Source organism: Bidens hawaiensis, unplaced genomic scaffold, assembly GCF_021521415.1.
Source record: "Bidens hawaiensis isolate Kalapana, Puna unplaced genomic scaffold, B.hawaiensis_p1.1 tig00050684_1, whole genome shotgun sequence".
Taxonomy (NCBI): Eukaryota; Viridiplantae; Streptophyta; class Magnoliopsida; order Asterales; family Asteraceae; genus Bidens; species Bidens hawaiensis.
The window spans coordinates 42,759-56,217 of NW_027499088.1; the positions used below are offsets into that span (position 1 = coordinate 42,759).

At 35.3% G+C, this 13,459-nt stretch overlaps 1 protein-coding gene and 1 pseudogene across 1 annotated transcript; one reads left to right on the forward strand and one right to left on the reverse strand.

Annotated features, from left to right (window-relative positions):
• Nucleotides 1-2,451: 2,451 nt before the first annotated feature.
• On the forward strand, nt 2,452-4,286 carry LOC143598673 (large ribosomal subunit protein eL31-like). The gene is made up of 3 exons (XM_077076830.1): nt 2,452-2,532; nt 2,613-2,719; nt 3,836-4,286. The coding sequence occupies exons 2-3, from the start codon at nt 2,637-2,639 to the stop codon at nt 4,113-4,115; spliced, it is 363 nt and encodes a 120-aa protein (XP_076932945.1). The 5' UTR covers nt 2,452-2,532; nt 2,613-2,636; the 3' UTR covers nt 4,116-4,286.
• An 835-nt stretch (nt 4,287-5,121) lies between these two features.
• LOC143598674 (leucine-rich repeat extensin-like protein 2 pseudogene) lies at nt 5,122-6,777 on the reverse strand (annotated as a pseudogene).
• Nucleotides 6,778-13,459: the final 6,682 nt, after the last annotated feature.

The window sequence follows — 13,459 nt, forward strand, 5'->3', positions numbered from 1 at the left end:
TTTTGATTGGGTTTTACCGGTTAGAGTGGAACCGGTTCTAGTGGGTCCAGGTTGGTCCGGGTACGATTTTTCTGAGAAACCGAAACCTGATCCATACACGCGGGTCGGGTAGGACTGGGATAAGTTCCAGGTCAGGTCCGTAACCGGGTGTTTTTTCCACCTCTATGGCTCTACCTATAGCACACTTTCAAAATTTATGTAACACTTCATATTTATTTATTATTTGAACATTATTTTTGCTATTTTTAAATTTTGTTATCTAGGGAGTCCGCTCCGACACCCAAGTCAGCATGTGTATGAGATGGAGGGCATCATATCATTTAACTTCTCGCAGCAACAAGAGTTTAGTACAAGGGAGACATACAGTGTATAGAGTTGTTCACAAGCAACGGTTAAGTTTTATTAATGTAACATAAGCCGACATATGAACACTAAAGGCGTACTATGCTTGACATTTAAAATAAAGGATTCGATATGTTGTTTCCTCACCCTTAATTGTTGATCACGTGACAAGATCTCAATGATTGAGATATTTTTTGGGTGATTCTTGTATATGTATTTTCATCTCACGATTCTTGTATATGTATTTTCATCTCACACTTTATGCAATTGACTTCTAGTCTAACTCAAATAACACATGTGTGATGGTTAACACTTTAGAGTTTATGGTTTTAAGTTCGAAATCTAACTTAAATAGGTTTTTTGTTTCACAGTGTACTGATGAGTTTCCTTCTTGATGGTGTTATTATGTGAAATGTGAGTAAGGTTTAGAGCGTCAAAATCATTATGAACGGTTGACATCTCGTCTCAAAAAGATTCACTTAAGTTTCGGGGTTTGTTTCAAACGTTGTTAAAAAAAATCTCACACTCAATATTCAATATATGTGGGTGTGAAATAATCGAAGGGTAATCTTAAACCAAAACATAAAAATTTCACTTTAGAATCATTAAACGGATCTATAATCATCGTTCTGCTCAATGAAGTCTTGGCCTAATACTCATATGGCTCGAGCAAGAATAAGAAAACAATTTCAAATTAAAAAAAATACGTTCCACGGTTCAATCGATTTATGCGGTAGATTACTATTAGATCGACTACACCAGCTCTTTAGAGTTATTATGTTTGTTATGGTAGAAGTAATTAACTAATACAATTATCAATAACTTCAATGGAAAAAAACATTTTGAACACGAAATTATAGAATTGCAATTTCGTTTTAAAAAACGGGATGGGATGCAAATTAGATTCATAGAACAAGAGAACGACTTAGGCGAACCTACCATATATACCTATACTGCATACCATTTCAATAATGTTCAGGTTCATCCTTGATATTTCGGATGCCATGTGCAACTAATAAATATTGGGTTCATATAATACTTCTAAGTAAAATAATTAGTTTACATATTTAAATATTAAATATAAATAATGTTGGCGCAACTAGCAAAACCCTACTCAAGATATACTTTGTTCAAAACTCGCGACGGTCATCATGATAGTGCTAAAAAGAGAGAAACACTATCTTCATCTTATTATTATCTTTTTTAACATTCATAGCAAAACGTACACCTTCTTAGAAGTAACATTCCCGCTACTAAAGCTAGGCGCTATGGTAATTTGAGTGTAAAAAAATAAGTGTTGTCAAGTAAGCACGAGTTGTTCCACTCTTCACACTCACTAAGATGTGTTATAGTTAAATGAGGCGTAGTTACTTTTGTAATTCACCTCATTAATTTATTTGGAAAAACATTATATAAAAATTAAGTACTAATTATTTTTAAACAATTACTCATCATGTGAATTGTCAATCCGAGTACGTGTCAAAATTAATCTAATTATTAACCATAACATACAAATAAAGCAAAAACTAAAAAAACAATTTAGCATACAAAACTTTCATGTTAATAACTTTTTTAGGTCCGTTCGATTTCGGTTAACCAAACACACATAACATTAACTACAACCGATGGCTGGGTTGCTCAGTTTCACATGTTTTCAGTTAATATCAGACTCGTCAATTATCGGTTATGATTCGATTACCACGGTAATTTTGCTCACAAGTAAATTTCATCGAACATTCTAAAATAGAGGTGCACAAACCTTGTATTTTCAGAAACTGGAATGGGGGTATAGTCGGGTATTTGACCGGTTCCGAGTATGATCAACAAAAGTCAAAACCGGGTCTGGTATTTGGCCGGGTTTTTCGGATAGGGACAGTCAAGTTTTGACCTGGTATTTCCAGTTCCTGGGAGAAATCCTATACCTAGACGTACCCACAAGTTGGATACAGATAGAAATCGGTTCTGGTCGGGTACACCATGCATTTTGTGCACCTCTATTCTAAAACATACGACCCAATAATATTGTTCCCTGTTTGGGCCGTTGGGCTTTATCTTGGTTGACCCGGGCAGATTGTGATAAAAGCCCAAAACAATAAGCAAACCCTACTACTTCCAGTTAGGGTTTTTATTGCCTCCATCCATCCATTATCACATCTGCTGCTTTTGTTTTCGTCTTCTCACAAATCACAGGTTCGTTCTCCTTACAAAATGTTAATAGATGATCGATCTACGATACAATAGCAATTTAGATCTGATATTGTTAATTACAGGTAAGGTTTAGTTGCAGAGTGAAAATGGTGGAGAAGACCAAAGGAAGAAAGGAAGAGGTTGTCACCAGAGAGTACACCATTAACCTCCACAAACGCCTTCATGGATGGTACTAACACATATGCTTCATTTTTTACCAGTATTTATTTAATTGCTGTTTAACTGTGTATATTATTATTATTATTATTATTGTTTATAAGTTATTTTACAGTATTAAATTAAGATGCTGAAGAAATTAATAATTGATTGCTGTTTGTGTGATAGCATATTTTTTTTAAAAGGCACCTAAAGCTACTAATATTCACTGTTTAAACATATTTTTTATAAGTTATTTTACGGTATTAGATTAAGATGTTGAAGAAATTAGTAATTGATTGTTGTTTGTGAGATAACATGTTAAAAAAAGGCATTTAAAGCTGCTAATGAGATCAAGAATATTCACTTAATTGCTGTTTATTTGTGTTTTAAAGTAGTGTATTTGCTATGTTTTTTCTCTTATGTTTGAGTTATTTGTGCTTGTTCTGATCTCTGTTCACAATACTAAGTTTGGATGCATTGCTTTCAAGATTGTTTGGATTAGTTGTGCGTGTTTGTTCATTATTAATTGGTAATGCATCCGTTGGGAAATTATTGTGAAATCGAGAACACAACAATCACAAACAATTCAGGCTTTAAGTGCAAAACCTAGCCCATATAATACTTGAATCACAATGTAGTAGCTTTAAGTGTCTTTTAAAAAACTTGCTATCACAGAAAAAACATCTAGTTACTTATTTTTTCAAAACACTGAAAATTCATCCTAATTCAATATTGTTAGATAGCTCAAAGATGTAATTATTTGTAAACAATGCATTTAAATTCAATATAGTGAATTTGAAAACATAAACAAACACATCTAACTACATACAAGTGAATAAACTTGCTTATATGGTACTTTAAAACATCGTTTGTTAATATGGTGCATTTTCAATAGGTTGAACAATTAAGTTACTGATTGTTGTTTGTGTGTAGCACGTTTAAGAAGTTATCTAAAGCTATTTTTTGTGTTTTAAAGTATCATATGTGCTAGTAAATGCACTCAAATTTTAGTTATTTGTGTGTGTGTTTTTGTTTTTGAATTCACAATATTGAGTTGATTTTATGAGTTAAACTTAAAATTTTAGATTGGGATGCATTTTGAATATGTTGAACAAACAAATAATTGGTTGTTGTTTGTGTGATATAGCACATTTAAGAAGAAAGCACCAAAGGCAATTAAGGAGATTAAGAAGTTTGCACAGAAGGCCATGGGCACCACTGATGTTAGAGTGGATGTGAAGCTAAACAAGCAGGTGTGGAGCAGAGGAATCAGAAGTGTTCCGAGGAGAGTTAGGGTTAGGATTGCGAGGAAGAGGAATGATGATGAAGATGCTAAGGAAGAGCTCTACTCGCTTGTAACTGTTGCAGAGATCCCTGCAGAAGGCCTCAAGGGACTTGGCACAAAGATCATTGATGATGAAGATTGAGTTGTTAAACTGGACCTTTTTGACGTATCGAGCAGAGTTTAGTTTTCGATTCTTGTTATCTTTGTTTGGTTTGTGTTATCTATATTTTAACTTGAATTTATCTATCTTTTGTCAAAGATGTTACTTTTCCTATTTTCAGTTGATGGATTATTATGCTCGATTGTTGTTTTTGATCTATTTTCTTAGATACAAGATTATACCGTGTTTTATGAACTCAGGTTAGCATTATAATCTTTTATGAAGCACAAAAAGTGGTTTTCAACACTTGTTGTGGTTTTTATCATGAAAGCACTCTTATTTTAAGCTAGATGTGAATCAGATTTTGCCTTATTCTTTGCTGCTAGTTTCTGTATCTCGAGTGATATTGATTGTGTTGAGTTGAATTTGATAAATTGTTTTAAAGGCACTTAAACCTTGTGAGCTGTGGCTCATTTGTCCAAACAATTCAAATTGGATTGTGGTGCACATTTGAGATAAAACTTAATTACAGTCTCTTTCAGTATGTTAGTGTTTATGTTCTTATACTTATATGGTAGTGTCAAGCCTTATGATTCTTTGATACAGCATTGCGATCACTCTACTAGCCTTATCGATGGCATAGAAAGTGGGAAGTGTATTATAATTTGAAAGATGTGCAGGTCCATCAATCAACTTCTTATTTTCATTCTAGTGACCGGACACATGCTTAAAAAAACCGTATCTACCAGGAAAAGAGCTTAAGTGTGCGAGTCCCTTGTTGCTTTTGCATACCTTTTGACAATGTCTCAACTTATGTCACTTTTGCAGTTGGGTTGTGTTTTGTTTGCAAGATGCTAAAGAAACTTGTGTGTCATCGGGTTGTGTTTTGTTTGCAAGATGCTAAAGAAACTTGTGTGTCATCTATTACGTTATAGTAGCATAATTACTTAGTAGTCTAACATTTGTATTAGCTTACATTGCACGAAGAATTACTTTTTGTGTTTGTGTGGCGTCTTTTACCAACCCAAAGTATAATGAAATTACCCCTATTTATAATGCAACTAAAACACTGGCAAACCAACCATATTTGTCATGAATGATACAACATTTATTTCGCACTGTTTTCGTACCATTTTGGTTGTCCAATAATGATAAAAGACTATTCTTGAAAAGGATAGAACGATTAAAACAAGTCACACTAACGATTAAAACATATAAAATATAATTATTAGAATTAATATAACACACTTATCCGGTGCTGCTTTGATTCTCTTCCATATCTTCGTATACTACTAAAACACTTGTTTCTCAATACAAAAATAAGAACCAAACCTATAACTTGGTTGATCTACCATCCCTTCATACAACAAATGAGTTACAACCATAATACAAACCATAACTATCATATCCCACTTTGTAACCAAGTCAGGTCTAAATACATTAACCAATTTGCAACAAAATTTTGACAACATTCCACCCAAAAAATATACAACTTTCATCATGGACTTGATGAATGAAGAATTCCAAGCAATGCTCCACAAGACAAATCCTTAAGTGATGGTATCCTTAAACAACTCAAACTAGTACCCGGAATCATATCACACTCCGGCTCAGGCCTCTGCATCGGCCCCCCAGGAATACAATTCAACGCAAAATCAAAAACCACATTCCTACCATGCAACTTAGCACATTCTTGACTAAACCCCGAAAAGTAGTTATAAGCCACACTCAAATTCATCAAGGACTTCAACTCGCAAACCAAATCCGGCAACTCGCCCGACAACTTATTATGCGCCACATTCAATACCTCAATATCCTCCAAACACGAAACCGAATCGGGCAAATGACCCATCAATGAATTGAAACTCGCGTCGAAAACTTGTAAATCGGACCATAAACCAATTCCTTGAGGTATGCAACCGGTTAACTGGTTATTCAAAAACAGGATTTCTTTTAAACCAGGACTAGAATAGCCTATGCTAAATGGTATATCACCTGTAAGCTTATTATTGGCTAAGTTAATAACTGAAGCAGGTGAATTAGCTAAACTTAGTGGTATTTCACCATCAAAATTATTGTTATTAAGCAATATTGCATCAAGATTTTTATTAAACACAAGATCTGGAATTGGTCCTGAAAAAAGATTGAACCTGAGGTCTAAATAGACAAGATTTGGGATTTGTAAGGCGGTGATAGGAAATGAACCTGAAAACAGGTTATTACTGAGGTCAAGTTCTGTGAGGGCAAAAAGGTCTTTTAAGGTGGTTGGGATTGTGCCTGAGAATCTGTTGCTGTTGAGGTGAAGCAAAGACATGTCTTTAAGGAGGGAAAGTTCTTTGACCAAAATACCCTCAAGACCACCATGGTTGAGATCTATACCTGCTACTATTGTCCCACTTGTGGATGACTCTGCACAAAACACACCTTTGTAATCACACACATTTGTACCAACCCATGAGTTCAAGATTCCTTTTGGGTCATCTTTAATGGCTGATTTCCATGCTTGAAGGGCAATGTAGGCATTTTTGAGATTTGGGTTTGATGGGGTTGACCCATTGGAATGAATAACAAGAAGGAAGATTAAAAAAAGTGTAAAAAGTTTGGATTTTTTATGCATTTTCTTGGTTTTCAAGAATTGTGGTAGAAGATGGAAGATGTTATTAGTATTAAGGTTGATCTTAAAGGTGGCTAGTTGGGTGTGTTTTTACTGGTGAAAGATAAATGGGGTTGGTGTTGAATTAAATAAGTATGTTTCAGCTTTGGATGGTATAAAGACTTGTACACTACTGTTGTGAAGTTTGACATTTGTGCATGGATCATGATTGCAGTTGTCAAAAAGAGTTTGGAAACTTTGCAAGATTTTAGGTAAATATTAAGAAGATAAACCCTCGTGTTTAATATAATATAATATAATATATATCATATATGGGCCAATAATCTTGTTAATTAATGGTTAAGAACTTAAGAAACAAAATGTGGGGACTTTAGGCTTTGAAAGTATTAAATAAATCAGTGGATGCAAGGCCCAGCATTCACTACGTCATATATGTTACTAAAAATTACGAAACTACCATTAGTGAGTTGTCATTTGAGTTTTTGTTTAGAGAATATATAATATAAATATGTGTCTTTGTGGGTATGTTCATACACTATTGCTAACATATACATGTATGGAAAACCAAATACATAGAGTATCCTGTGTATTTATTATATATTTGCAATGTATTATGCCTTGAAGAGGACTCAAACCTCCACGCTCTTTAGCACGAGATTTTGAGTCTCGCGTGTCAACCATTTCACCATCAAAGCATCTTGAAAATGAATCGTATTCCATGAATATGATATCTGGCATACTTTGTATTTTAAAAAATATCATATTGTTGAAAAAAGTTACAGTATTTGAAAAAATGTTTGTACACCTGAAAAAACCAAGTACATGTGGGTTATATATTACACTTTTGAATGAAAATATGGTAAATTGTGATAATAAATTGCTTACGAGAACTTTATTGTTGTTTTTTTTTTGAAATACGATAAATTGTCAAAAGAAATTGTTTGCGTGAAATTTCTTGGCGTACGTTGTAATTATGAAAAATTGTGAAAATGATATGCTTACAAGAAATTTTTTGTTTATTTCTTGGCTATACAAGTAAAAGTATGTGTAACATAAAAACTCATTCATGTATCATGTATGAATAACTGAATATACCTAACCAATATACATATTTTTCTTTGACAAGGAAGTTTATTTGATGGTTAAAGCTTAGTTATAAAATATTGAAAAGGATTTCATGTAAACAAGGATCACAAGATTATAAATTTGACTAAATGTCATAGTAACTTATTAAGAGTTAAATTATTATAACTAAGTATAGGACTTAAAATTATATTAAAGTTGGTTAATGAGCTGAAAAATCTCCCAATTTTAAATGACTTTTATATCAAACCTTGTTAAAACTGTATACCACTTAAATCAAAACATGTGCAAGTAGACATAACTAGAGTACTGTAGAAATTGCAGCTAATCTCCATCTGCTAAATGCACTCGAGTATGGCTGCCTAGCTCTCACACTGTATGTGGGTGGCTAGTGGGTACTCATTAAAGGTAATCCAACTATAAAGAAACCATCATTTACTTGATTAATATTTTTATCATTATAACCAATATAACATTTGTAACTATAATGGGTTCGGGTTAACGATCCAGTTTAAAACCTAAAACGTTAATGACGTACGGAAATGTTAGAAGATACACCGACATGTATATGCAATTTAAAGCGATAGTTACGGGAGAGAATATATAAGGTCAAGGTCACCCACTTTCATTAAAACTTCTTTTGTTGATTGTGGCACATGAGTTGGGTTCAATGACATGACACATCCTGAATGTGAGGTTTATAACACTTTAAAAGTAATCAAAATCAACATCATCACATATATTGTCAAATTGTAATCATGTCTTCAAGTTAACTTTTGTAAATTCTAACATCTCAAATTTGTATATTATATGGAAAATATTTTATTTTGTTAAAATTTTAATAAATTCTCATTCATATTGTGTTACATTTGTTGGTTTAATTGTCGTTTAGATTTGATAAATATATCGATACATGTTACAATGTGGTGTCACACAAGTGTGGGACTAAAAGGCACATGATCGTGTCTTGCACTGACGATAAATAGAATTGACTCAAAGTGGCAGCTTGGTGTTTCAAATGATCACTAATTTACCTTAATGTGTTTCTGAACATAAAAGTCCACACTGAAGGTGATAAGCCAGTTTTGATAAACAGCATGATGGGTCAATGCGTTTTGCAGTTGAGTCAACAATGCCCAAACATGCTCTTAGGAATTTAAACATGTAGCGGATGTGTATAGTTAGCCGTGTATAAACAACAAAAGTTGAGTTGGTAATGTTGATGATATAACTAATCATTTGGGTCACTTAATATTAAGTATGTTCAAATATCTTTGGGTACGTTACGTATGTCTTTCAAAATAAAGTAGACAATAAATTGTTCGTTTGAATGATATTGGCAAAGGACTACATTAGTTGTCTCACGTTATGTTTTAAGTCAGTGTACATATTTTGTTGTGGACCTTGTGGTTAACATGTTAGATCTGAATAAATGACGGCAAGACACGTTTGTGTGGTTATATATTATAAACAATTTGTTGCTAATGTGGTAGTTTGATATGTGTATCAGGGTCATAGTTGAGGTAAATGAACCTCTCGGCTGTATATGAAACATAAACATATTGAGGTTATTGATCTCACATTAACATTTGAGGATTATATAATTTTGTGCATAAGTTAAGGCACAAACTTTGGTGTAAGTGTCATGCTTGATCTAGGGAATAAAGGTTGGATAAAATATGCTCTTATTTTGACTCAAGTCAAGGAAGATTGAATAAGCTTGTGTGTTTAATGTGGTTATATAACGCTTTAGAAAATGCGTGCAAAGAACATAATGGCTTGCTATGGCTACTAAGTAAGAAGTCGATCGGAATAAAGTAGAGACCTCTTCATATTGACAAGATGTCGTAGCTATGGCTACTCCTTCCAATGACTCCCTTCTTCACAGGGATGTCGAGTAGCACTATTGTAACTACGTACCCTTATGGTTTTTGTTGATACTCTACCCACCTACAATCATGTCACATAGTTCTTCAAGGATTAGACCATCCCCATTCACAAACCAACCCAATCCTCATTTATAAAATTAATTTCTCTCGCTTCTACCAACCCAATCCAATCAAACCAAACTTTTCATCCTCATTAGCAAACCAAACTTCATTACTTTTTAATAAATAAATATAATTTATAATTCTTTTTATTAATAATTGTTGTGTTTTTTTATTAAAAGTGTAAAATATAAAAAATAATTTCTTTATTTAAAAATAAACAATATATATTTAATATAAAAATATTTAAAAACAATATTTATATTCATCAAACACACTTAATAAAGTAGATAACAAAGTTACGATCGTAGCATTAAATATAAAATTACACTTAGAAATGATAAAAACTACATAATTATTCGTCATCGCCAAATTTTTGCTAAATATGCTCAATCAAATCGTTTTTTAAAGCAATATGAGCTTCTTTATTGCGAAGTTGTTCCCTATTGGTGTCGGATGATGAATTATATAATCAGATAATGTCAGATTTTCTAGATAATAGGTTCTATCCAAAAAATCTTATGAACCAATATAAAGTTGACAAGTGACGAATAATATAAATTAGTAATGACTAAAAATAATTTTTTTACAAACTTCAAAAAATTCATATCAACGTGTTCACAAAAAAAAACTGAACAATAATGTGTTTTTAGAATTATTAAAAAACTTTATTAATAAAAGTTATTAGGAAAAAACAATATTGATGTTATAATAAATTAGTTTAAAAGAAAAAATAAATAGAAAAAAGGAACCATGGAATAAGTGGCAAGTGGAGGGGAAGTGGTTTGGCATAGAGGTTGCCATGACGAGCCGTTCGTCCCATTTATATTGATTTTTCTTTTTTTTTTTTAATCCTTAATAGTGTTACAAACCCTAGTTTGCCAACGTGAATGGTCTTATGTCAAGTTTGTTTGACATAGAACATCCGGTGCACAACACAAACCATTAACCCCACGATATTTACCATAGTAATGAAAAAGTAATTTACACTAACACAGTGGGCCATCAGGATACTAATGGACTCTCATACCACCGAGACAAGACTAAAACGACGAAAGCTTATACGTTCTAGCAAATGTTTAAAAAAAATCATATGAGAGAATGCTATATGAATGAGCTATTCATAACCGTTTTAACGGCATCAAATATTGTATTAAAAAGGAATATATACGCGACGAGCTATTCGATTTTATGTAATTCTGATTTATAAAAGCGGGCATTACTTTACACCTCGTGTCTAAAATGTCGTGTAAGTTACCTATGAGAAAATGATATTCTTGATCTACCTTTCTCACTTGAAATGGATAATGCATTCACCATATTTTTCAAATTTGATTATACTCTCATGTTTTATTTAAAATTATTAAACTCTTATTGATTTCGAAAGCGAAAATGTAATTACAATGGTTGTGCGCCATATGTTAAATCACAGTTCAAAATTGGTGTAAGGTTTTTGTTTTGGAACGACCACTAAATAAAACACTAGTAAGAAGCTAGAGAAACAAACAAAACAAACCCAAAATTATAACAAAAACTTACCGCAATCATTCCATTAAATACGCTTCCAAGAAGATCTATTTTTAATACATAAGTAACCCACAGTCTTAATGTCCCCAACAGACTTTGAAACATTCACTGTTTCGTTTGAGAAGATAACTTGGTTCCCGGTCTTCAAAATACACCAAAATGTCGTGAGAATAATCCCATGTATACCTTATTGAAGAGGTAGGTCCCAGCAGAGCCCAGTTGGACCCGCAAGACTCACCTCAAAGAGGGACGTCTGCGCAGTTGAACCCGCAAGACTCACCTTCAACAGGGACGTCTGCGCAAAGGCTAAACTCGCAAGACTCACCTTGAAGAGAGACGTCTGCGCAGAAACCAACTGGATCCGCAGGACCCACCATGCTCAGAGACGTGACGTCCTTACGCGCAGTACGCAAGCTGTTCCCGCAGGAAAAGCCTCCCAATGGTCGACGTACTCCGCCTGTTCCCGCAGCAACGGATACTAGCCATCAGGGAAGGCTACCCGCGCAGCAAGGCTACACGCACAAGGCACTTAACTCTTAAATAATTCAGTAATGTCACCTGAAGAAGGAGTGAGCAAGCCGGGAATACTCCCGCCCAAAGCCGGGAAAACTCCCGCCCAAATGAGCCAGTCCGTACGCTACTGGAGGATCTTTTGTACTGTACCTGACGAGGTATGGACAAAAGATCTGACCAAAGCTGCGACAGCTCACTGACAACAGTACAACGAGCAGCATGCTCTATTACTTAATGTCACTATCAGCCGCTGCCTACTCACCAACCTGTCGTAGCACGTGCATAGCCTGCAGTTGGTGGAAAAGGAATAGTACACAGCCGGCCTGGTCACTATCAGCCGCTGCCTACCCACCAACCACCAGCATGGCATGTGCGTAGCCCACAGTTGGCAGAACAGGAATACTATTCAGCCGGCTGTACCTTCTTGGAAACCTACCTTCGGCTATAAATACTCCAACACCTTGGAATGGTATTATCATCTCATTATCTTATCTTCTCTAGCAATCTCTTAATATACACTTATATTCAAGAGCAATCTAGTCTGATTCTCACGCCGGAGGGTGGTCACAAGGAGGTACCCCCCCCCCCTTCTCAGTGACGAGCTCACGGTGTCTGTTTTGCAGGTCATCAGAAGAACCATCTTTGCCGGACATAACCCTCGTGGGAAACATCTATTTAACCCCCAGATTATCCGTAATCTGCCCGGGGTCACTTAGTGTTTCTTCATTGGCGCCATCCGTGCATAAAAGCTAGAACTAATTCATTTTCAGTTTTTTCAAACTTCTGGAAAGATGGTTAAGGTTACTCCGTTGCCAAAGCCAGCGAGTGACCAAGAAATCCCGGTAATCACAACCCCAGCTACTGGGAGGAACACCGACGAGCACACAAATTTTACGAACACTACCCCGGTTACTCAAGCCGGGGCAAGTGCAGTAAATTTTACGAACACTACCCCGGTTACCCGAGCCGGGGCAAGTGCAGTAAACAATCCTTCACTGGGATTCACCAATACCCAGTTGGAAAGACAACAGACGAGGCTCCCCGCCAAACACTTGAACAAGTTAAAGCGTGGGCGGAAGCACGTCAGAAGGAATTCCAAGCTGAGTTGGACGAACGCTTACGTTCCATCCAACAGGCTGACGAATTTGGAAGCACTCAACAGCTCAACATGAGTAGTGAGTGCGAGTACTCGGAGGAATCCGACACCGACGCAAACCCTCGCCATAGGGCGAAAGGGAAGCGTAAGGAAACGGACTTCCAACCGAGAAGGAATTTTGGAGAAACCTTCACACCAAAAAACGCGGGTGGAAACCCACGTGACTTCTCTAAAACCTTCAGACCAACTGCTGCAAATGCGGGAACATCCAAGTTTGCAAGGGACATTGCGGAAGCAATCGCCTCGAGAAGTGCCAAACATATGTCCAACATCAGCACTTATGATGGTATATCTGACCCAGACGATCATTTGAACAGATTCATAGCGGGGGCAACCGTCAGCAACTGGACGGAACCCACGTGGTGTTATATGTTCCAGATGACGCTGGTTGGAGCAGTCAGAGCGTGGTTTGACCGTCTACCGGTCCACCACATCTACGATTGGGCAGACTTCCAACAGAAGTTCAGCCAACACTTCAGTCAACAAAGAAAGTACACTGAAGAAC